The following is a 26,185-nucleotide window of genomic DNA, read 5'->3' on the forward strand; positions in this document are numbered from 1 at the left end:
CAAGGACATCCAGTCAAACAGTATTGCTGCTATGGCTCTGTCCTCTTTGCACCTTCCCTTCAGGTATACTCTTCAGGTATTGATGAGATCTTCCCTGAGCCTCCTCTCTTCAAGGCTGAACAGATTCGTAGTCTTCTTGGTGACCCTTTGTTAGACACTCTCCAGTATGTCTATGACTATTCTCTACTGGGGAGCTTGGAACTGAATGCAGTGCTCCTGGTGGGGCCTCACCAGGGCTGAGTGGAATGGAGGGCCCAGCTCCCTTGTCCTGTTGGTAATACTTCACCTCGTGCAGCCCAGGTTGATATTAGCCTTCTTTACGGCAAGGACACTTTGTGGTTGGTGTTCAAGTCTGCCAAGATCCCCAGGTTCCTCTCTACCATGCCATTTTTCATCTGGAGGCCCCCACGCAGGCACCTGGGGTTGTTCCTTCCTAGGTGCAGAGCTTGGAGCATCTCCTTGTTAAACTTCATGCTGTTCCTGTCAGCCCATTTCCTCAACCTGTTGAGGTCCCTCTGGATGGCAGCACAGTTCTCTACTGTACCAGCCAGTCCTCCCACTTGAATCTGCAGACTTGCTGAGGATATACTGTCCCATCATCCAGACCATTAATGGAGATGTTAGACAGAACTGGACCCAGCATTAACCCCAGCCATAAACCATACTTAGTGACTTATAGCTAGGTGTAGTCCTACTGATTTCTGGGCTTAACCATTCACTTCACTGTTGGCTCATCCATTTCTTCATCAGCTTCTTCATGAGAACCTTTCTGAAGGCAGTGTCAGTGGTTTTACTGAAGTCTAGGCAGTTAATATTCACTGTTCTCATTTACTAGGCCAGTCGTCTTGACTTCTTGACCATAGCATTTTATTTCTAGCTGAAAAAACAGCAGAATCACTCATAGCTGCTGTGGCCAGCAAGTACTTGGGATGCTTTCTCTGGAGGTATGGAAGCCAGCGTAATATGAATAGCTTGTTAATCTTTAACTCTTTAAAAGTAGCTGTGGTCTGTTTGGCATGAGTGAAGAATACCTGCTGAACTGCTTTATTTTTTTTGTAGCCGAATTCCAGACTTTGAAGTCAAACAGTAATGCTTGCATTTTCTCTGTGCAGAAATACCTGATATTGAGTTACCAGTGACTACAGTAGTCTTGAAAGTGTTAAAACATTTCATAGGTTTCGTGTATGAGAGGGGAGTGATGGCAAACACTGAGGGACTTCGGCCACTTACAGTTTGTTATATGATGGTTATTAAGGATGGTATACTGAATGCTGCCGAGGTACTAGAGGAGAGCATCTTTGAAAGATTACAAGGATCTCTGATCTTCTGAGATGTTTAAGGACATATTTTAATCTTCGATGGTTTATGTTTTTTCTGAGGTTATTTTTGTTTTGTTTTTAAATAGAAATACTCTTGAAAGAAAAGTCAGAACAGTGTGCCAGACATAGTTTTAAAGATCCAACATGCACTGTCTGAATGAGATATGAAGGGTCTAGAGCTGTGTTACCTACTCTGTGAGTAGTTACTATGAACTGATATTGTAGAGATTGGTTAAGTGCTGCATTGCAGTGGATCCTCCTCAAGCGATGTTTTAGTGTCTCTTACGTCAAGTAGAAAGTGTTGGTCCAGCTTGCGCTTCTCTTGTCTGCCATCCTCTGACATGTTTGCGTTAAATAAATAACGTGGTTAGCCGCAGTGCTTGCTACAATTGTCCATCAGTCAGTGTACAACTTGAAATTCATTTGAGGAGCTGTGCTGTGCCTAACAGACAAGCAAAAGCGATGCAAAATTACTGAGACTGCAGCATCAGTGAAAAAGGCAAGCTGAATGGTTCGCCAGATTGTGGGGAGAAAGAATGTGTATTGGAAGGATTAGACAAATATCTCAAAGGTAAATAAGGATCAAAAGCTATGAGCTGCCACATGCTCCAAGATCATGGTTAAGTAGTTGAGAGCTACCCAAAGTATTTATTGCATTCTGTCTTGAGAAGACAATATTGTCCCCAGGGCATTAGACAAACACTTTCATTTTTTCCCACCCATACTATTGTCATGAAGTTCCAATGGAAAGTTCTAGTGGGCAACTTCTAGAGGTCTCTGGCTGGAGGCTGCACCTCCTGCATAATACAGCACTGAAAATGAATGGGTGGCTGATTTGGCCTGTTCATCATTGTGGTGCTAAGCGTATGGGAAGGTAAATTGATGAATCTCGTAGTCTGGGTTGGCTGAAGTGCAAGTGCACAGGTGTTGTTGAAAAGTTTCCAGCTGGCTTTCAAAAGGTGATGGAGAGCATTGGAAGAAGCACAGGTGCTTTTAAGTTAGACTTGCCATCACTATACTGTTCTAAAAGGGTTCTTTGGATACAGAATAGCGAAATGATACATGAGGCGAAACCGGATTTACAGTGATTTATTGTAGTTTTGCCTGCAATAAGCTAGAGCACAATCAGATAACACATAGGAAAAGTAAAACATTAAGCAATTGCTTAAGCTCAGGTTGATGGGATCTCTCACCCAGGGAGACTAACAGCCAAATCCATCCTGCATACCACCATACACCTCCATCAGGACATATCCTTTGCTGGGTGGCCCCTCCTGTCCAACCACCGAAACAAGTGGTCTCTCAAACCAAATATTCTTTGTGTTTTCTGGCTGGGAGACCTTTTTGCTCACTGTTTAGTTCTGTAATCTGTTTTTAACAAGAGAATGGACATGCTGCTTTGGGAGCCTGCTTTGTTTCAGGCTACTGCACCGAATTTGAGTGGAACAGTGTGAACCATAAAGAAGAACAAGGTGGCACATGTTATGGTGTAAGTGGGCACACTTGGCACTGGAGTTTGCTGCTGTCATTGTGTTACTAAGAAAATTGGAGGAGAGGACAGCAGCACCTGGAGCTTTATTGTCCACTGTTTGGCACAAAGTTTAGAAAACTTTGTGGCAGTGGCCAGTTGTTGCTGGCTTGATGTATTCAGGTTGTGCTGTGATCTAGTGCACTGCAGGAGCCTGCTTGCTCCTGATTCTGGAGATGGAGTATAGAGGGCTACAAGCTGCTGTGATGGCAGATGGCTGTGAGGTGAGATACCCTTTTTGGAAAGTGGCTATCTGCATGCAGGGCAGAATGTCATGGCAGGATGTGTTTTCTTGGCAAGGTGTTAGACTGGAGCTACACTTGGGCTTCTGTGAGCTGTTGGGAGGGCCCAGCTCCCTCTCTGCTGCAGAAGGAGGAGCCCTGCAGCATCTTTATGGCTCAGCAGGTTGCTGCCATATAGCTGAGAAATCAGCAGGATGCAGAGGTGCTCTTGCAGGGAGATCACTGCACCAGGAACCTTCCAGGCCCCAGCACTGGCATGCCCCTTGCAAGCTTGCCTTATGAGTTTCATGGTTGGTTTGCATCTTACTTCTGCTGCATAAAGCCATCACTTAATCTTCCTATCTGGTGACTGCCATGTTGCTGTGTGCTGAAAAAGCCAGCTGTGGGAGAGGGAAGAAACTTATTGCTGCTGGATGCCTTTGCTGATTCAATAGTGATGACATTGACCTCATTCTAGCAGCTGACAAATGCATGGGGATACAAGAGAAAGCTGTGTGCTGCAAATGCAGTTCTTGCTCTCCCAGTCTTTGTAGATTGTTCGTGTCAGACAGGAGACCCTGAAGCATTCCCTTGAAGTTCACCTTGCTTCTGCTAGCTTACCAAAAGTTTTAGAGGAATGATTAATGTTAATAGTAGCGGTGAGACTTGTCCCTGTGGTTATGCTTCTGTCATTGCACTTGCATGTTGAGATAGCAATTCTAATTGAAGCTGATCAAACTAATAAATGTAGCGGACAAGGCTACGTGGAGAAGGCATGCTGTTTGACCTCAAACGTTAGTAATACATTTAGTAAGTTTGCATAAAGCTAAACATGTCTATTAGATAAAGAAAATCTTCCTGAAGGATAATGCAGTACTTGGAGTTTGCATGGAGAGCAAAAGAAGGCAGATGAACGGAGATTTATTGTCCTGCAAGTTCCAACTTCAAATACAAGTGAAAAATAAGTGATGGATGCCATGCGTTGCTTGTGAAAAGATTTCTCTAAACTGAATGTGAGCAGAGCAGGAACTGGGACAAATGTCCAGCAGTCTATCAGGGTAGTGTTTGAATGCCTTCCATCCTCAAGGAAACTGGATGGGAATCCAAATACACACTTAGTTACATCTTCTGGTGCATACATCTAAAACTGTTCCTGCAGTCAGTTACACTTGTATTCTTTGTTTGTTTTGTCTCAAATGTAGGTTTCCCTGTTACATATATTAAAAATAGTGTGTAATGTGTTCATGTTTAAAAGGAGGCTCAGGGGAGTCTTTGCTGTCTGTACATCTCAGTGAAGGGAGACTGTAGCGAAAAGGGGGTTGGTCTCTTCTCACAGGTGACAGTGACAGGGAGTGTCCTTAAGCTGCACCAGTGGAGGTTCAGGTTGGATATGAAGGAAAAACTTCTCTGAAAGAGTGATGAGGTATTATTGGCAGAGGCTGCACAGTGAGGTGGTGGAGTCTCCACCCCTGGAGGTGTTGAAGACCCGTGTGAATGTGGCACTGAGGGATGTGGTCAGTGGGCCTGATGAGGTTGGACTGACAGTTGGATCTGGTGATCTTTGAGAACTTCATCAACCATAATGATTCTATGAATCTGTCATAGATGCGTATACCTAAACATGGCATATGTGTTATATAGCCATAATCATTATGCACAATTTTATATGCATAAATGTACATTCTGCTGAAAAAGTGATTATGGAACTTTCATCTTTAGAACATCTTAAAACTTATGTGGGAAGTATCCTGAACAGTGAGCCCCTGCTTTGAGCAGGTGATTGATTTAATTGTTTTCAAAGTCCTCATAGAACCCAAACCTTTGTTTATGTGTCTAAGTCAGATGCTCAAAACCTGCCCTGAAGTCTGAGTGCTGCTAACATACTGATGTAGTGCGTTCCTGTAAGAAGAGTAGTGCTGGATGTAAAATGTCTCTGTCAAGCTGGAATGTTTTCACTATTCTGCAGCTGAAACTTTGCAGCAGGTGAATGTGGACTTACATCAGCTTTGGTCTCTCTGGTTCAAGCTTACTTTCTTCTGCAGCACATAAAGGAATGAATAGGGCTTTGTTCAGATCAAGTGTGTACAGTTGGGCATGGCTGGGTGAGTCACTGGGGGAGAATGGTATTGTGAGGACACCAAAGCAGGGCTGAATACTGATCAGCAAGAAGGAAAGCATTGTGCTTGGTGCTGTAGATTGTCTTCTGAACTTCCAGGTGGGTGTGTGCAGGAGTTAAGTACATGTTAATGCTGAAATACTGAGACACTCAACATCCGCTGAAGCAATAGCATTACACAACTCTATTTCTACAGTTAGGCCACCATAAATACAGCATCGATAGTGTCGTCTGGGAGGACAGATACTATCTTCAGTCTTAAGCTGCTCGGATAAGGAAGGAGGTCTGTAGTACAGTTATTTACACATGCATCTTTAGGGCGACTTGCACAGGGTTAGGACTGTTCTGCTGTAACATGGATGTGGGCAAAAGGAAGCTTTCTGCAGACAGAATAATGTTAGGCCATTGCATGCAATTTAGACGGCCTGTAAATGAGAAGGCAGCACAGTAAGAACATGCATGGAAACTTAGCTAAGTGGCTTGTAACCTGATTTATGAGAAAGAAGGTCTAGAAAAGAAAGAGGTAAATCTGTTTCTTTTTAATCATCACGTTATCTAGTAAGCTTCTGGTTTGCAGTCTGACCTTGTGGTGATGGCCAGCTTGCATTTGTGTTTGCTTTTATCCTTGACAAAATGCCTGTTCTGTATCTTTGCAAGCTCCTTTGCTCCCCAGGTTCACTGAGACTGTTCAGGGAGACTTGTGCCTTTAAACATCTTAGTACAATTCTTGACCAGCAGCAGGGCGTTTGGTGCCTGGACCTCAAAGCTGTGGTCAGCACTGCCAGTGACAAAGAGTAGGGTTTGACTTCTTCACTCTGCTACGTTGTGTCAATGTGATTGTATCCTGTGGCTGAGTGTGAGGCACTGGTGTCACAGTGGCAGAAGTACCAGACCTTACAGCTGAAAAGGTGTATGGTGGATTCTGGTGACAGACAGGAAAGGGACTGCAATCCACGTCTCCCTGGGTATGTCACTCTTTCCATAGGTGTTACAGCAGAACAGCCCATTAACGTGGAAATGGACATAAGCCATGAATTTGGAACAGTTATACATTGCTCATGAAATGTGGAAAATTCTTATATAAAAATTCTCATAACACTGGTGCATGAGATATAAGATTTTGGGGTTTTTGTTTGTTTTTTAGGATTGTTTTTTAACCTAGTTTTCCAAAGGAAACAAGACACATTAAGCTGCATCTGTCCGCCCTTCTGTAACTTTTGGATCTACTGGCAGATACTGGAAGGTGTATTTTCAAATTTAAAATAGAGAATAGCTCAAGGTTGTACCCTTTCCCTACTGAATGGAAAACAGAAGTCTTTCTAAGCTTTTAGTAGCAGTTTTTGGGCCTGTGTTGCCCTATATGAAGTAGAGACATCTGGAGTATGAGCAACCTGATGAACTGGGAGGCGTCCCTGCCTGTGGCAGAAGAGGGTTGGAAGTAGGTGATCTTAAAGGTCCCTTCCAACCCAAGCCATTCTGTTATCCTATATCAAGGAACTGCAGGCTACTGAAGGACTAGAGTGAGGGATATGAGCAGACAAGAAGACAAGAGCTGTTGTTAATGTCTCAGATTGTTAGAAGTTGGGTTCTCTTAGTGTGAGGTGGAGGCTAATACATTTGCTTGAGATCTGGAAACTGCAAACAGCAGTCTCCTGTGAGAATGGAGCCTTGTGGATGGGTGAGTGTCACTAAACAATTTTTTCAGTGCCTTACCATCCTTCCACCTTCTGTCTAAGGGTATCTGTCTAAATTGCTTTCTGTCTGAATTACTGTCCCAGTAATTTAGGAGCTACCTTCCTGAATTTATGCACTAGTTACATTTTATACAAGAAATGCATTTCCCTTTAGAGATCATAGCTATTAATAAGGCCTCTAACTTATTCTGGGGCAGAGCTGATAAAGGTCTTTCCAACATGCAAGATAAGCAGTAGAAGAAATCAGCCTGCACATAACACAGAACCATCTGTGGGGCAGTCCCCTAGTATCATGGCCTAAATTTCTGAAGTCCTTCGAGGGCTCTTCAGAGGCCTTTCTGATGTGTAGCTGCCTGGGCATTACATGAAAGTATTATTTTTAAGGAAACATCTGTCCAGGGAATGTTTGGGATGTGAGACCTGGAAATCCCTTTGGGGCAAAGAGAAATCTGGTTATGTTGAAAATATCACATGGTAGTTAAAAGAAGCAAACAAAAGGCAAAGCAGCATGTAATGCAGAGTGATTTCTACTGTACCTAATGACTGGTCTTTTCTGACTGTAAATTCTCAGAGTAGATGGAGAATTTTCATAGCATTCTGTTAAGGGTGTTAACTGTGGTGTTTTCTGATGCAATGTGAGAGGGCTCATTTTAAATGAGAGCTCCTCCTGTAAATGCTGCCAGCTGCTTGTTCTTGTCTGTGATATTAGCAGACTTAATCGCTGGTCACAAAAGCTGGAAAAGGCAGACTGTGCAGTGGGGGATTTAGTTACAAAATAATGGTGAATCTCCCCCCAAAAGGATTTTTAATAGTAAGTCTCCCAAAGGTTTGGCTACCAAGAGAGGTTTTTATTGTTTTTAATGAGATAAGGATATCTGCAAAATCATGCATTAGGCTTGTTCTTTGTTTTCTTCCACTGATTTCGTATGCAAGTCATGCCTTTTCCCTATACAAAAGCACAATTAAACTTGTATGTAACATAATAACATATGTAGGAATTGTACAGTGATTTAAGACTGTGAGTGAGAAAGACAATGATGCTTGCAGCTTAGTTAATGTAGGATTAAAACTGAATTTCATCTTGTATTTAATTTTCTGAGTTTTATTTTTGGAAACATCTTGTATTCTTGTATTCTAATTGGCTTCTTAATTGGTGCTGTTTCTTGGAATTTGTTTACCTAGTAACTAAGCCATTGCTCGTTTTATTTTGCCTTTTAAAAGAATACCTGCTTGGGATAACTCCTGGGAGTGTTCACTATTTCTGGTTGATGTCTCTGATCCAATAAGGTCAAATGTAAGATTCACTTCATTTGATAAAATTGGATTTCTATTTATATTTCGGGGTTTCTCTTGTATTTATTCATACCTTGAGTGTTACTAGATCTATATACTATATATATAAAATAACTATATAACAGTTGAAATCCTGGGGAGAAGTGATGCCCATCCTAACAATGGAGTAGTGCCAATGTGGATGTGTTGCAAGGCAGAATATGATGGGGTAGCAAAACAGGTGCTGTTCAGAAGTCTTGTAGTTTCTGTGACACAAATAAGCTTTTACAGCTCTGGCTTATGATGTCATATCTTCATAGATGGAAATAGTGACAATTATCAGAATAGCCTGGGAGCTTAAGGCAAAGTGTAATGTATGTCAACAGCATCATTGTGTCACATGCTAGAACAGGTGTGCTTTGATTTCCACAACAGACCTTGCAGTATGGGAAAACACAAATTTAGGTTATTCTAACTTCTGTTCAGAATAGTAGCTCTGAGCTAGGCCCTGTCATAGGCTATACGTCAATTTTGTACTTGCAGATCTCTCAAGTGAAGTATGGAAAGCATACTTCTGGGTATGTTAGTGATGGTCTGACCTGAATATGAATAGTAATACTGCAGAATCCTATTACAAATCCTGTTTCCAAATACAGGTAAGTAATCGCTATATATTTAAGAAATAAAAAATAACAAAGCAAGTAAAATTGTGGTTGGTTGACATCAGGCAGCACAGATACATTATAAACCATTTAGATCTGTGTTTAAGGTGGGCTTTTGGCTTTGTGTAGTTGTGTGTTTTTGGTGTGGGTTTTTTTTGTTCCTTTTGTGTTTTTCTGTTGGTTGGTTGGTTACATGCAAATAGTACTTAACCACATTTTGTAAGCTGTATGGGAATTAACACTTGTTGTATTTGAGATGAGCTGGAAATTTGACAGTGACACAACTAACTGTCTGTTGACAATAAGGTTGACTTAAAACTTGTATCATTAATGTGTCTGGCAAAAAGAGTCAGATAGAACATTGCAGCTCTCATAGTTTGTTGTTTATATTTTTGTTTACCATCACAGCACATTTGCACTGAGGAAGTGGAATGCCTAACTTTTGCTGCTTGGTGATAGGATAAGCTGTATACCAAAGTTCACTAGTCTGTTGGTTGTAATAGGGAGAGTTCTTTACTTCTCAATGTTTTTCTTGATCATGGATTGTGTATCTAAAGTGGAATCATCAATATTTTTCTGTAGTTCATGGTTTCACCATTGAACAGTATGCGCTGTAGGTCAGTTCTTGGTAAATGCAGCAAATTGAGACATTTGGAATCCTCATGGCTGCCTGTGGCCATCTTGGGATTTCCTGATATCTATAATTCATTTTGGCAGCTGAGACCTGCATGAAATGTGGCTGGATTTGGCAAAGGAAAGAGGCAGGTTATCTGTCCCACTGAGGTCAGACCCTGTGTGTGTGAATGCTATGTCTAGCTTTTGTTAACGGAACCTCAGTATGTTGCTACTCCATGTCTGTGGCAGATAGAGCAGGTGCAGCATCAGCTTGTGAGTATTCTGATCAGTTCTGGGAGAAGTGTCTTGGTAGATGACAGCCGGCATCCATTCCCTTTGTTCTCCTGTCACTGTTTGTCCATTAGTAACATGAAGGCTCAATCTGGAAGCCACTGATACAAGATCAGCCATTTGCCTTGGAAGTGCGCTTACCCCAAGATGTGAATGTGTGTGTATAAGTATCACCTCTACTGGCCTTGGCCCCTGAACCACAGAAAATAAATAACTGGCTGAGACCACTTTTCTAGGTAGCAGATGAAAGGTTGTTGAGAGAGAAACCATTACGCCATCATCTCCATCTGAAACACTGATGAGTTTTAGTGAATATGGAGGCACTTCATTATCGTATGAAAAGGCCTGTTCCCACATGCCTGTGGTAGGAAGGATGGCAGCATCTTTTCCGTGTGGCATAGAGATTATTCAGATCTCAATCTGCAGAGCCTCACTGCACAGCAAGGTGTATATGTGGTGAATGTTAGCTGGTAAACAAAACATGCGCAATCGGCTGACAACATAGTTCTTGGTGAGACTGGTATTGTAATGTGACTAACAAATATACTAATTTGAGGTCTTGATGGCATTTTTGAATTAAACTTTTTTTTTTTTTTAAAAAAAAACAACTAAGTGTAAAATTGGTAGCTGTTAGCAAGTACAGAAGAAATCAGATGTTACTACTGGCCAGCTGCCATATCTAGGCTGAGAATTTATACATTTGAATATAAGCAGAAACCATAGCAGTCACTTGGGAAGCTTTCTTACAGCTCCTATCTGTAGAGCTACTTTTAATAGAGAAGTACAGATGCACAGCTTGAGGAGGGGGAAGCAGACTGCTATTTTTGTGCTGTGGAGTGGGATGGAGATTTATTTGTGTTTTTTTTCAGGGGCCTTTTGGAGAGAAGTTTTCTCAATCTGATAACTCTTATAGGTGATCTGATTGAAAACATGGTTATAATTTGCTATGCACAATTGCTCAGTGCTTTGACACTGCTGTTCCTCAGGATGGGAAGAGTCACACCGCTAGTCGAGCTAGGGAAGATTTTCACACTGGGGAATATGTTAGCTGGTGTATTTCCAGCTAAAGTCTGAACTGAGGCAGATTGATGGATACTATGTTAATTATAAAAAATATATAATAATGAAATAATATTGATTTTGACTTTTTTTTTAAACAAATCTTCTAATTGTTAGAAAGCAGATTTTGTTCTATTAGATCTCTTCTGAATATCAAGTTAGCTGCTGAAGTTTTTGTGTTCACATTAGGTATCAGGAGCTCTTGGCTGTTAACATTTATCAGTCTTGATTTTTGCCCCATTTCACAGCATTTTGTCTGTATAATTTTCCTTCTTCCTAATTGGCCAAAAAATATCAATTAACTGTCTGTAAGACTGTTTTCTGCTTCATGTTTTGGTATAGTTACGTTAAGGATAGGCAGATATTAAATGTTGGCATTTGTAATAGGAGAGCAGCAGGAGTCCCATACTACAATCAGCTCTTGACAGGATTGCATCAGAATCATAAATGGATGGGCATTTCAGCTGCAGGGCTTTTAGAGATAAACCTAGCCTTTTGAGGAGCAAAAATTAGTGCTGCATGATGCACGTTGTTGCCTTTGTCTTAAGTCTGCTCAGCAGCTGACACGTCTCTGATTTGCAGCTGATTTGCAGCTTGGGCATATGTCGCCTGTGATGGGGGGAGGGGGCTTTTCTCCTTGGGGTTTCACAACAATGAGACCATCATTTTGGTTCCTACCAGAGAGATAACTATGTTTTCCTCCCTCTATTACCTTGTCAGCCTGGTGCTTTAATCAAACAGATTTCCAAGCACTTTCAGCTTTGAGTGATGGAAAACACGCTTGATTTCTAATTAAAATGTCAATCCAAGACTGTTTGGTAACCCAGCTGTTAACCTGTAACTGGAGGACAGCTAAGCCTTGCTCTGACGCTTATCCCTTTGTGGTCAGTGGTAATAAACACATGTTCAGAAATCTCCCGTTGGGACATGCTTGAGAGTGGTGTTTTTCCTCTATCTCGTGGGATATTCTGGCAGGAGGAGTGGGAGCAGATGCAGCTTCAGTCTTAGAGCTGGCACTGAACCACTGTTTCTTTGTTTAAAAAATTGGAGCTGTTGGTGTAGCAGTCTGCTTTCTGTCCCGCTGTTACTGGTCTTAAAGATGAAAAACTGGTGGGACAGGTAGACTCGTGGTTAAAAAATCCCTATGAAGGAGAGTTGCCTTCAGGGCAGAATCCTTCAGGCTTTCCCTGCCCTGAACAGGAGACTGGGCAGGTTGGATTTGATCCCATCAGAACCGTTGCACAGTTCTTTGATTTCTGGCAGAGAAAGACAGAAACCTGCTGCTGCTCTCTCAGCTGCAGACTCCTGTTCCTGTTCTGCTTTACACCTGCATGCTCTGCAGTAACTCTCACATGAGGGTTTCTCTCATAGCTCTGGCTCCCTTGTCAGCTTCTCAGCCTCTTCCATAATAAGGGGGAATGATTCCTACCAGCTGATAAGTTGTTTAGCAGTATTGTGGATTATGACTTTTTAAACCAGATGTTAGCAAAAATCTCTGTTATGAATTACACTGGATTGGGTATGCTGAGTGGTTGGATCCTTCTGGTTTGCCCATACCAATTATTCTGTATCTTCTGCTAATTGGAAAATTTCTGACAAACAAGCTGTTTTTTGTTTGTTTGTTTTGTACAGTCTCTGGGATGAAAAGAAGCAAGCATATTTCAGCACCATTTAGTTAATGATCCACAGCAGTTGTATCTGTCCTCTGAACCAAAGTTGTACTCTGAAGATGGCATATGATGCAACTGAATGAAACTTCAGGTTTTTTTGCTATTAGGGTGTTACTGCATTCTGGTTTGCATGTCTGACTTGAGATCTAATAACAGTTACTTTCCTGTCTTTCAGGTCTTGATAGCTGATGACTACTCAGATCCATTTGATGCCAAAAGTGAGTTGAACAAAATGGTAAAGGGGGAGAACACTGGCTATATGGAGCCATATGAAGCCCAGAGAATAATGACAGGTAAGAAAAGAAAATTGCACATGTGAGATTTAACTGCATGGCAGTTCACTTGGATATTACAACTGCTGTGAAACCAAAATGTCTTTTAAAACGCAAAACCGTGTTTTGCTTTTTCTGAAAATGTCAGATAGTAATAGTAACTGCTGTGAAGGCTTTTCATGTACGTATACTTGCCTTGATATCTAAAAATACTGCTCTGGAGCTGGCTGTCAAATATAAATGGTTTGTACTATCATGTATTGAAGTGAAAAAATGAGCATGGGGACTGGAGTCTGCACTGCCCTGCTTGGTGATGACAAGGTTATAATCTGTGTACATAGCAAGAATGGCCAAAGCATAATGTTGTAAGATAAATTAATGCCGCAATTAATCCATTTGCTTATGGCTTTTTTTTTTTCCTCCTTCACATTCATTCTTTTCAGCTTTCACTGTGTTGCAGGAGGGCTGCAAAGCTACATCTTTATTTTCTTCCTTCTCTAATAAATTTCTGTGACCATGCATGGAATGAGACACTTTAGGATGCTTGAGAGCCTTTAACCAATGTTCTTGGTAGTTGCTTTCCTATTGTGTTGTGAAGTGGTTTGTAATTGCAGTGTTGTAGGAATTTGGAGGGATGCCTTTGTCCTGTCATCACGTGCCTGTCTTGTCTGCATGTTTCTCTGATACAGCCTGCATCCATTTCCTACTCGTTTGCTATGTAGCCTAAAAATTTCCAAGGTCTGCAAACGTAATTTTTTTAACTTAGAATGATTTGATGTGATACATACCTTTGTGCAGATAGGTTGTGCTTTTCTTGTATTCGTACAGCAGATCTTTTGAGGTAAAAGATGTGAGGTAAAAGTCACTGTGAGGTAAAAGTCACACCTGTGTCCAGATGAGTTCATTGCATGCTTTCCTTTTCTGTTGGACAGCTCCTATTTTGGGCCATCAGGAAAGATGAATCCTTGGGGAAAGATGAGGGTGTTAGTTGCAGATATCCCTTTTTCATGCAGATGTTTGTTTTTCCCTTCATAAACTGATTTTCTGATGAGGTGCTCGGGAAATTTCATGATGACTTTATTGTTTGAAAGTTCCAATAGAGGGAATGGGAGAGTTGTTGTACATCTATTCATTCTAGTCGAGTAATCTCAGAAAAACAAACTGGTTTAGATGACTTCTTGCTGCTTGCACACCAGTGATGAGCATTGGTAATTTCAGCTTTGAAGTTTACAGCACCTTGATTTCCCACTTTCTGTACTCCTAACAGAAACTTACACCACTTTCTTTTCCAGAATTAGCCATAATAAATGGATGGTTTATTGTACAATACTGGATGTCATAGCTATAGCGAGTGATAGTAGATGTGTGTACTGTTGCAATTGCAAGAAGCTGTCACCTGCTCCCTTGACCAACTATAGTGTTTGTTGCAGCTCATAAACTGCTAAATTTGCTTTGTACTCGAACAAATGTTTGCTATAATCAAACATTATAAATGTTTGTTATAATCAAACATTATAAATGCTAAAAGTACATTAGAAACTGTTCTAACCATGTATACTCATGTAGTAAGTGTTCTGAATATGCATTTGGTTGATCCAGTAGAAGATGACTGAAACTTAACTGAAAATGTTTAGTGGGTTGAGATCTGGGTGATTAGTTTCCAGTCATCTTGTCCTGATGCTAGTAGAAATAAAGTCTTTTCGCAAGTCTCCTTGAGATCAGGTTATGTTCTGTCATTTTCAAGCATATGTTTTTGTATTTGTTTTATTTCATAGAATTTACATTTCTGTTTTACTTGGCAAATGAAAAACTAAATGTGTCTTTTTAGGGAGTTTTTACAGTTTGTATTTCGTAGGTGAATTTTAGTATTTAGTACTTGTAAAGAAGTCATTTGGATTGTGGTATGGCCTCAGTGCTTGGTTTGCTGCTTTGTTTGTGGTATTTGTTAGCAAAAGGATGTTTATATGGCTGTCTGTTTAACTTAGATTATAGTGAAGTCCTTCTTGACTGTTAAGCATGGGCTAATTCCAGATGGGAGCAATCTGCTTTCTGCTTCAAAATGTAATTAAGGAGAGCCAGCTAAAAGAGCTACTCTCCATACTTTCTGGGCTTTAAGCAAAAAGATTTAAATTGTACTTGAGAAGCAATATTAAATATGCAGAGGACAGTATAAGGGAAACAACTTGTCTTGTGGCTTGATATAGAGGAATATGTCCTAATTGGCTCATGCTAGCCTCTCACTCTGAACTAGTTAAAAAGTACCCTCTTGGATATGACTATAAACAGAGATGTTTTTAGCACAAATGCAGGTGTAGGCTCACATCCTTCATTTTGTCAATCACAACTTGTTTTCTGTTTCTCTGACCTTACTGATGTTGAGCATAACATCGTACACTGTGGAAGGGTGTATATTCTTCATAAAACAAGATATCAGAAACCACAGCTATCACTGTCTTCTGCTTGAGAAGTCAGCTGTTCACGTTTTACACTTTTGTGTTACACAGGTAGTGTGCAAGGGTGCTTAATGCAACTTGGTTGCTCCACTTACGTTTCCTGTTTATGCTACAGTTGTGTTAATGACACTGTCATAGCTTGATTATGCAAAATTTTCCCCCAGTTGCTCAAGATCAGGCTATTTTGACTTTACAGTTATTACAGATTGAAACAACACTATCAAAGGAAGCCTCAAGTGTTTATACTTAAAAGATAAACTACAATGCCCTTTACTTTTCTTGAAGATTTATTGGAGATTACTACTGTTTTTCCAGTTTGGTGTACTGATTCTATTCAGATTTAGAACTTTTGGTGCTTATGTTTCCATGAAGTCATCAGCAGGCCATTCTCTAGTTCTGTGAACAGCACATTGTCAGCTAACATGGATGTTTTTCCTTTGACAGTCATTTTGACAGATGCAAGGGCTTTTTGGAAATTGGGGCCTAAAATTTTTTTGTGCATACTGTGTGCTTCTTCAGATAGTAGAGTATTTGGCAAAAGCAAGTCTCCATATGAAGAAATACCCTGTTACTCCAGTTTGAGAAGATAAGGTTACATCTGGATAGAAATTTGTAGTGTCTTAAATAAATGATAAGTTCATTTGAAACTTTCTCTGTTTCTCGCTGAAAGCTGTGGACATTCATAATTGTGGAAACTCCAGGTCTGGAAGAGAGCAGTCAACAACTAGATGAGTAAGCTGTGAATACTGGTAAAATCCTGTTTGTTCATCAGCATTGGCCTTGCATTCTTTGAACTGTTTGACTCTGAGAAATTGATTCTCAACGGGCACTTAAAAAGAAAATATGCCCTAAAGTGGATTATTTCAATAAACTAGTTAATAGTCTATTTGATTCCATGCTGTCTGTGATAGAATTGGATTTAATCAGGCTTGAATTTTCTTCTGCTTGCAGTATTATCTCTCAACTTTGCAGTTTTGCTGATTAGAGGAAAGCAACCCCTGTGCCAAGGTTTGTGAAGATTCTGAGGAAAGGCTTGACCTGAGGCTTAGGCAGAGCATGCTGAGAGCCAATTTATGTTTATAATAAGATGTTATCTGATGGCAGCCATCCATATCTGGTGGCCTGAGCTGATACTTGCAGATGTCTGTCACACCCATACAGAGGTTGGGAGAAAATCGCTGGGAATCCAGTTTCTTTGTGCTTAAAGTGTAGTTGCATATTTGACATATCACTGTTCTGTCTGGGGATTTGCTGTACTGATGTAAATAGAAATGTATGAAGAAAGTTCTACAATCTAAATATCTGGCATAATGTACCCTGATTGAGATCCTGGCTGCTCTCATGCATGCCTGGAAACAAGTATGGATAGCTGAGATGTTCTGATTTCTAAGGATTCTGATTAGAATTTGGACTAGAGAAAGAAGTTACCTGCTAGAAAGGTAACAGCATTGCTGATACTAACTGGATAACCTCATCCTCATCCAAGAAATAAATGAAGAGCTGGAGATGAGAGAAGAAAGAAGAAACAATCAAAGTTACCATCACTGTGATTGGTGTTCCTTGTAAAGCTGCTACCCAGTTGCTCATTTGCTTCCAGCCTAACAGCTGAAATAACTGTTCCCTCTGCAACTGTAGTTAAAACCTTTCTCTTCCTGTGCAGTGGCTGAGCTGTCTCTCCATGTGTGTTGTATGATATTCCCACTATTTTCCTATGCATGCTTTCAGTGCTTAGTTTTCCTTTAGCATCAGTCTAGAGCTGCCTTCTGCTATAATTAAGGGACCCATAGTAGAAACAGGTGACAGGAACTGTTCTTTCATAGCAAGTGTTGTTGTTTGGATCAGACCTGGGAAATGAACTGTGCTTAGGAATTGGGGCTGGAGCTGCTGTGCTCCAACAGAAGTTAGTGACTGAGACTCTGCCAGGCCAGCATGGTAATGCTAGAGACATCCAGGCTTTCTGGATGTCGATCATTCTTCATAGGCAGTGTTGGGGAGGTTTAAAAAAATAAAAGTCTCATCTGGTTATTTACTCCTGTCAGCTTGCACTGGATGCTGCACAATGATGCAAAGGGCTCTGTTTGTTTTCTGTGGTGCCTGAATGGAGATAAATCTGGGTGATTTTTTTCTCTATCAAAATTCCATATGATTGTATCATCGCCAGGTGGGCTTCCCCGTGGGGAGCTTGGAAGGGGGTAGTGCCCTTACCCCGCCTTGTGACAACTGGATGTGGTGACTCAGCTCTTCCAGGTATCTGTGCTTCTCAGGAATTAGTCAGCTCTTCAGACCACATGCATCACTTCCAATCAAATGCCAGATCTAGGCAACACACAGATATCTATTTGTTGGGCCACACAGATGATAAAAAACTCACATTACATGGAGAATTCAATTTTAGATACTGTTTAGATGAAGTTTGTACTGTTACCCTTTTGAGGTATCACTAGGAATGATGGCAACAAGAATGAGATAAAAGAGCAACAGATGCAGTCTGTGTAACTTACTGTTTGGCTTTGAGGGATCTTCTTACCTCCAAAGTATGATTCTTGAGTACTCAGTGACTGACATGACAAATACTGTCATACAAAAAAACAGTATATTTGAACAATTCTAAAACTAAGGATAGTTATTCTCAAACAGATTTAGAACCAATTTATCAAAAACTTGTGGGATTCTTTTTACTGGAGAGGATGAAGTATTATCAGAGGGTAAGGCTATGTAAAGGAACATTTAGAGAAGATTGCTGGCAGCAGAAAATGACCGTCCTTTCCAGATCAGAAGCAGTGTTTTCTCTGCATTTGAATGAGGAACAAAGGAATATTTGGGCAAGCAAGGCCTTTGAGCCTAGATCTTGGTTAGGAAGTTGAGGTAAGCATACAGTACATCAGTACTCTCATTTCTTAGAGGTCTTTAAAGGACCTTAGGTCTGTGCTCTGCCTAGCAATTTAAGAAAGCCCCTTGTTTTTCTCTTGCTTTTTCAGACATCATTTAGTATTGGGCCAGAGGCCAGAGTCTCTGCTAAGGTCTCTGGCCTCTCTTTTGTGCTTCTGCCTCAGGGCACACAGTAGACAGGGAGAAAGCCCACCTCTTTTATTTTAGACTGGTACAGATTACAGTGGCTGGTGTTTCTGAAAATAGTCCCCTTGTCTGAGATGTAACTTGCCTTGTGTTCTATGTAGAGTAACTGCTATGTTGTGTACAGGCTTCAGAAGCCTGTCACAATGCAACTGATTATACACTGGGAAAAAAAATACTGAAATACACACTGAGCCTGCCTTCTCTGGAGGTGTTCAGGACCAGGTTGGATGGGGTGCTGGTCAGCCTGATTTAGTGCATATCAACCCTGCCCACAGCAGACGGTTGGAACTAGGTAATGTATAATGTCTCTTCCAAACTAAGCCATTCTACAATTCTGTTACAGATTTCAGAGGCAACTCAAGGCTATTTCAGGAAAATTAAAGGCGCAGGGGTTTGATACTGGGGAGAAGTTTTTTGTTTTTTTAAGGTATTTCTTGTAAGAGATTACTTGCACAGTTGTCCTGGAACTGGATGTGTTAGATCTTGTGGGTAGGATATGCTGACTCACATGATGTGTGGAAGCGCCAGTGTGCATGTTTTTGAGTTGGTCCTGAATCAGCACAGCAGCCTGTTTCCAATATCCTTTGAATACTGGAAGATGTAAGTCCCAGAAGGACTTCTGCATTTAATATGAAAGTGTCCTTCCCCATGCAAGTCCAGCATGTACAGGACAGGCTAACTAAATCAACTTCTGCATGTATTCCAGGAATGACCAACAGCTACAGGAGAAAGCTGTGTATGCTAGATTTAAGGAGCTGGAAATGCTTTCCAAGAATGCTTTAGAGCATTTGGTTCAGGTGCCTGTTGTCATCTTACAGCCTTGCCTGTGTTTTTCAGCATTTTCTTCAAGCTGGGTGATGGCAGATAAAATCACAGAATCATAGAATGGCCTGGGTTGAAAAAGACCAAAATGATCGTCTTGTTTCAACCCCCCTGTCATGGGCAGGGTCGCCAACCACTAGACCAGGCTCCCCAGAGCCACAGCCAGCATGGGATCTTCACCATCAGTAAAGTTTTGTAGGTGAACATAAACCAAGGCCAGTGCTGGATAGGGAAGGACAGAGTCTCCATACAGAGAAGTGAGAATTGTACTAACAGTAGCTGCTTTTGAGGCTAAATAAGAATAGAGGGGATACTATTGAGGATTTCAAGTAAAAATTCACTGCTTTGTTCACAGGCTTATAGCATTACAATCCTCTTTTCTCTATTTTTTCTGTGTACTTATTGTCCTGTTTCTATCCACATTGTTCTGACTATGTAGCAGAATAGCAGTGAGCAAGTTTGATTTTCTGACCGTCATGGTTTTTGTGCTTTGGGTCCTTCCTTATCTGGAGAAAGCATGCAGCCAGTGCTAGAAAAGCAAACACCTTCAGACACTTCATTGTTTTTTTCTAGGTAATGCAGAAAGAGTCCATACCTGAGTCATGGAGGCATCTCCAATGTATGACATACAGCCTAGGAAGAGCAACCTCATCTGTCTTAACTGGGAGCTCCCCATGGGCATCCTGGGAGCAATAGGACTGTCTTCCTTCAGGCTATCACGGAAATGCTGGGAGTGTACAGAAAACAGCATTCCCATGAACCTGCACCTACTTCAGAAGGCCTTGAGTGTCAGTTTCCCCTGTAACTAAGGAGTCTGTTTTTTTGTTCAGACATGTAGTCTCATCTGAATAGTCACTGCAGTGCATTGGTGGTGAGTCAGGTCTTGTAAAATCCTTATTCTTCCTTTACCAGGTTGCCTCTGGCATGTTGTTTGCTGGCGCCAAGCTTCCAGCTGCAAATAATGCAAAAAAGAACAATGATAATTGCTTTGACAAATATTAGTCTGGATATAGCAGTGTGTATGGCATGAAATGTTTAGAAAGAAAATTTCTGGCCTCTTCAGGGTGGCTGAGTTGAGTAAACCAACCTGTGATCTTTCAGCACTTTAATGACCCCACAGTTTAAGGTTTGCCATTTGCTTGTACTTGCATATTCCAAACAGCACTAGCCAAGGTGTAAGAGTGTACCAATCCACTAAGCTTTACAGCTGATGAATTTTTGAAAAAACTACAAGTTTGTTCTCTTGCACCTACGTTTTTGTGTGCTGTAGTCATAGAAAGTTCAACATTGTGCTAGTCATGGCTAGAAGTTGGCCCCAAATGGGAACTTATCCATCATCAATCTACCTCATATGGTATTGTGGATTCCTCACTAGTAAGTACTTATATATTGTCCTGTTGCCAAATAGTACACTGCATGCTAGTCATTCTGGCACAGCAAGATTTGTTTTTCTTCAAATATAAGGTGGGAAAAAGTTGAAAGAATTTCACTCTTGAAATTTGGTGTGTATGTTCTCTCAGCTCTTGGTTTACAGTTGCAGCAGGTGAAGTTTGAAGTTCAATAGCACACAAACAAGAATTTTGACTAGTAACAAGACAGATTTATTTACATGTTAGGAGCCCTGTAAAAGACCACACTGGAATATTAAGAGAACTAAAGTTAGTTAGACACCTCCTGTGCTTTGGAATCTATTTAAAGTTGTTTCTTGCTTGGTTGGAAATATCCTAACTATCCCATTGTTACTGAGTAGTGGAAAACAAAACAGAAGATGACTCGTTCCTTTCCACTAGGCCTGATGTGCATGAGTTGAGGCAGAACAGAAATTATGCTGGAGTTGCTTCAGTCTAAGTCCTCATCTTTTCTCTAACCAAAGCAGCCAGTCTCACATGTGCTGTGAAACTGCATCATTTGGATTCATGGCCAGTGGCCACCACGAACACTTTGCACCCCATGGTGACTGTGAGGAGATGAAGCCAGAAATTCTTATGTTGGGAGGGAATGCGATATGTTGTGGTTGCTATAATTGGCTGCATAACTGGGGATGGAAATCAGCTGTACATAAAATGAATAGCATTTCTCTATATTTAACTCTGTCACCTCCTCTAAAATAATTTAACACATTCTCCCTAATGTTTAACATGGTGTTGCTTGCTGCTTAGAGTAGTGCATACCAGCTGACAAATATGTGAAATTAAAAAGAAACAAACCTTCTCTACTATGTGCTGCTGAGTAAACGTTAAATACAAGGCTTGGCCTTTTCATGAAAAGGGTAACTCTCCCCCCTCCAGCCTTGGTCTGGAATTGGAACTGGGAAGACAGATCTTGCTTATTACTGCACCATACACTGGTTTCATAGGCAAGAGCTGAACACTGGAGCCAGAACTGCAAAGGTACCAATTCCTGTGGTAATTTCTGGCTATTAATTTAGACCAGAGAATGTTAAGCTGATGCACGGGATTTTGTTGCCTTAGCTTTAGTGCAAAAATATACTATGCAAAATAGGTTTAAGCTAAAACTGAAAGGTTGTCTTGTTTTCTTTTTTTGTGTGTGTGTGTGTGTGTTGGTGTTTTTATTTGTTTATTTATTTTTTTATTCTTCTTTTTCAAATCTTCCATCTTCTTAGGACTAGATGCAACCTGGAAACTGACTAAATGGGAAAAATCTGAATCATAAATCTTACTTCAGAGATGTTAACTGTTAGGCCTTTTTTTTTTTTTTTTCCCTGTCACTTCTCATCATGATGAGTTTTTGTCTTTTGAAGTAAAGGAATTTCTGACAGTGCTGAAGAAGAATGTCCTACTGAAAGTCCTTTGTATTTACTTATTTCTTTATTGTTAGCTGGTGAGTTTCTGTTCACCGAAGTACTTAATCTCTCTTTTTCCAATTACTGCTTTTCTACTGTATTATACTGAAATGGTAAGCTAGCTCAAAGTAAAACAAGTTGTTACAGTAAATACTAGCACAACAAACACAATACTTTTTGTAGTATTTGTAGTCAACTGTAGTATTTTGTGTGGCTTGCTGGTAAATTGATGGAATTTCTTTGCCTGCTGGCTTTTCAACTGAACTCTGAAAGTCTGTAGTGGCAAAACATGAGTGAAATCTTAATTAAATGGAGTCTGTTTCTGGAATCAGACAATAAATTGATGGCTGCAGTTTCTCCTGCATCTTTCTAGGCTTTTTTGTAGTCCACAACAGAGGAGATTTTCTTATCTTTAAAAGTAAATGAAGATTGAAGTTTCAGACAGTTCTGTCTGATTGTTACAGAGGTAGAACATCTTGCTTTATTGATTTGGCAGCCTTTTACTATGACTTCACAAAATAGGCTTAAAAATTCAATGGGAACTGGTCAGAAACTCAGCTTTTGTGCTCTATATGCTTTATGTAGACTGATGACACAACATACAGGTTCAATACAACTATTTGTTGACTTTATGCTTGCTGACATGATTTGAGGCCATTCTCTGCAGGAGCAGCCTATCAGAGGTAGGGCAGACATGCCTCTTCTTGTTTTTGGTCCATGTTGATGTGCTAATAAGAAAGAGCATTTGTTTCTGTATTACTTTCATAGATGAAGATCTAGTAAATGGGTGGTATGTTTATGCTTGCTCTGCAACTGTGATGAGTTACTATGACTGGATTTTGTGAGCTCTATCAAAATGTCCAAAAAGAACATGGAAGAATTCAAATTTAGTTCGAGGTTTTTGTTGGTTCTGCTTTGCTCAGCGTCATGAGTTGGTAAAATGGAGTTGAGGAGCTGGTGCACAGCTTGGCATCATGAAGCAGGATGTAGGTATGCAAAACACTTGCTCTTGTAGGCTAGACTAGTAATTAAGAATAAACCAGGCAAACTACAGGGAAATAAGGCTTGCCTGTAGGAAATCTGGACTTGTTTTGAATTCTGCGTTCATTTTCTGTGTAGTAGGTAACTGTGAAAGTGGTGTGAAAAAGCACTGGATTTGGTAGCTCTAGTGCTATGGTTCTCTCTCCTGTGGTTTGTCAAACTGTTGCACTTGTCTAGTACTGGGTGTGAGGCAGGTAAGTGTGATGGCAGAGCTGAGCCCTCTTGAGCTTTCCTGAAGTCCTGGAGCATATGTTACAGCTGTGATGCAGCCTCTGGTGGGCAAGATGATGTCTGTGTTTCTGTCTCAATTAGAATGAAAAGAGAAGAAAGAGAGAAGGGAAGAAAAGCATCTTTCACATCATAATTTTTGTGTATGTTATGTGCTCCTTTCCTTGGGCTGCAAGATGCACCACCACTAAGAAAACTTGGAGTTATAGCGGAGTATAGAGCAGATCAACATAAGCTTGTTCCAAAGTCTCTTTTTGAGGATGTTCATGTGTCTTTTTTTTAAAAGCAGAACATAACACCCAGAAACAAATACAGCTTTCTACAGTCATCTCTTTGGATGTGGCTTTGCGCTTTACAAATGTTTGCATGCACCCTCATTGTTGGTTTAAAGGCACATATTGGAAAGTAAGTGTAACTGCAGAAATAATCAGAAATTGTTGACTCAGTAATATGCAGCAGGATCATGGCTGGAATGAATTTTAAAATATGGTGTTTTCTAACCTGACCTCAGTGGAAAATACCAGATGTTACTCTTCATGATTTGTGATGCTTCTGTTGCATGGAGGGGAAGAAAACTGATTAATGGTGTTTGCATGACTGTGGTTTGGTTTTCCTAAGGGTAGAGTCTGTTCTTAATGATGCTTTACTGAATGCTAGCCAGATTTATTTGCTGTTGTTAGGTATTTGTGCAAGCACAAATGCTCTTGGATGGTAATGTGAAAGACTGTATGCCTTATAGCATTTTGTCAATAGCTGCAAACGTTCATACAGAACACGTCAGGTTCTGTTCTGTTGTATGCAAGCGTTACCCCAAGGGGAAAAAAAACAGTGCTGCATTACTAACGGATTTTTTTGTAAGAAAGCATTCAACTAAAAATCAGCATCTAATCATGGTTTGTCTGAATAGCTTAACAACTACAGTAAAGTTGCTAGCAAATGCAAGGTATTGAACAAGAGCAGCTGGACAGTTCCACTGAGGTTTATAGATGCTGGGCACTAGTTGCACTTCCCATCTATCTCTTGCTGAGTTGACTTGATAAGCGAAAGAATCATAGACCAAGAAGGTTAAGTTGAAACATCTTTTCTCAGTAATTTCGATGTTCACATCCCTTTCACTTTTCTATCCTAGAAAACCATCTGTCTTCCATTTCATGCAAGGCCTTGGATTGTCAGAGACAAAAATCCGTGATGGTGGATACTATCTCATGTGGAAGTAGTATTCTAAGTCAAACTGTTATATCTTCAGAACTGAACAGCAAATCCAGCCCTTCCTTCACTGTGCACATTGATGATTATTGCTGTATGAGTGTAGAATCATAGAATCACAAGGTTGGAAAGGACCTACAAGATTATCTAGTTCAACCGTCCTCCCATTACCACATCTACAGCAAACCACTAAATTATATTTCATAGCTAATGGTGGACTATGCTAGACACTGAACTTACTGAATCTCCTATCCTAACACTTGGAGTTGTATCTGATGACTTCTACTTCCAACAGATGATGACTTATCTTTATTGCAAGTCCTGGGGTACTGATCAGTGCTCTTGAATTGTACTGGTAGCTGAATTTCAGTGACAGGACAAAGACTGCAGCTAGGATGACATTCTCCTTGGAAAACCAAACCAAGTGGGCAAAACTGTAAATAATTTTTGTGCCTGATCCACGTGTCTTGCAGTTGTGAAGACAGCAAATAATTGCTGGTAAACACTCACTGTGGCTGCTCCTTGCAGTGAACAAGGAAAAAATACACAGTTTAAGAAAGTATGAGAACTGGTGGTGCTTGCTATTGCTGGAATCCCAGACAGAAGGAAAGCTCTCTTACATCAGATATCACTTCCAAAGCTTTGACTTTTTTTGTTTTAATGATGCTTTTAAGAAAAATTACCAACTGAAAGAAAATAAATTTAAATGGATGTTAGTCATCTGAGAAGCTTCAGGCTATATGTTTGAGCTTTCAGTTTTGTTGTTTTTTAATTATAACTGGCAGAATTGTTCACAAGCTAGATATTTTGTTTGAAAAAAATGGTCATTCACATTTCAGCATAGCTTTTGACAGTGTAGCCACCTGTCTTTGGAAGTAATCAGCTCCAGGAGTTATTGAACAGAAACCCTTCTCCCTACACTGAACTCTCAACAGGGAATTTTGCCAGATGGCTAGGATAAAATGAGAGTGGATCTCATCTGTCTGAGAGCAAACCTGGTCTGGCTTTTGTTAAACCAAAGATGGCAACTGTTTTGGTTAGGTGTATCTAGTGCCTCAGTATGCCATATGTTTTATTCTTGTGAACAACTTCGTCCCTACTCTGTGTTGCTGGGCATTCAGGTTTTATACCCACTAAAAAGCTTATTGCTCAGTCTCATTCCATGTTTTGAGTAAACTATCTGCCCATCAAAGTCTCTGATTATTTATGAATTTCAAGAAAACATCCCAGTTGTATGAAAGCATTGAGCTGCATTTACGCTATGAATGGATCCTATCTCCAGTCCCCATTCCTCTCGAGGTGATATATACCAGGAGGTGAGATTGCCTGCATGAAGAGAGAGGGCAGGGAGTTGTGATAGCCACTGCATTGGTACCAAAATGTCATTCAATAAATTGATTCTGTTTGTGCAGATTGTTTTTTTTGTTTGTTTGTTTGTTTGTGTTTTGTCTGTTTGTTTGTGGGGAAGATACTGTCATTTATTTCATGAGACAGTGAGAACCATTGTGCTAATGGGTGTACGTGAAAATACCAGTGCTCTGTTCCCGAGAAGCGTTCCATTGCAACTTGACGCAGGAGATATATCTCTTCTTTTGCATGGCTTGGAAGTTTCTGAGTGTGTAATGGCAATCTGAGTTTTGATTTAAGCAGTTTCTGTTTTGCTTTATTGCCACTTGAATTGTCCTGTTTAGCTCATGGAACAATGATCTTTGATTCCTGCAGTTCAGTGCTTCCGATCAGAAAAGGTCAATAAATCCTACAAAAACAAATGTAGTGCAATGATGCAGCTGGCTGTAGCAACATCCAGAACTGACTGTTGACCAGGCTATCACTAGATG

At 40.5% G+C, this 26,185-nt stretch overlaps 1 protein-coding gene across 3 annotated transcripts in view; it reads left to right on the forward strand.

The window, feature by feature from the left end:
* The window catches only part of SHB (SH2 domain containing adaptor protein B), a 68,870-nt gene that overhangs the window by 7,435 nt on the left and 35,250 nt on the right, over positions 1-26,185 (forward strand). For 2 of the 3 annotated variants that reach the window (XM_085529502.1, XM_015849495.3), the window contains exon 2: positions 12,623-12,740. In XM_085529502.1, coding sequence (XP_085385628.1) covers positions 12,623-12,740 — 118 coding nt within the window. Of the gene's footprint in view, positions 1-12,622; positions 12,741-24,270; positions 25,824-26,185 lie in introns of those variants that run through there. The other variant, XM_085529503.1, reaches the window with a different exon arrangement.

This window comes from Coturnix japonica, chromosome Z (assembly GCF_054131305.1).
Source record: "Coturnix japonica strain WE chromosome Z, WE-NBRP24, whole genome shotgun sequence".
Classification (NCBI taxonomy): Eukaryota; Metazoa; Chordata; class Aves; order Galliformes; family Phasianidae; genus Coturnix; species Coturnix japonica.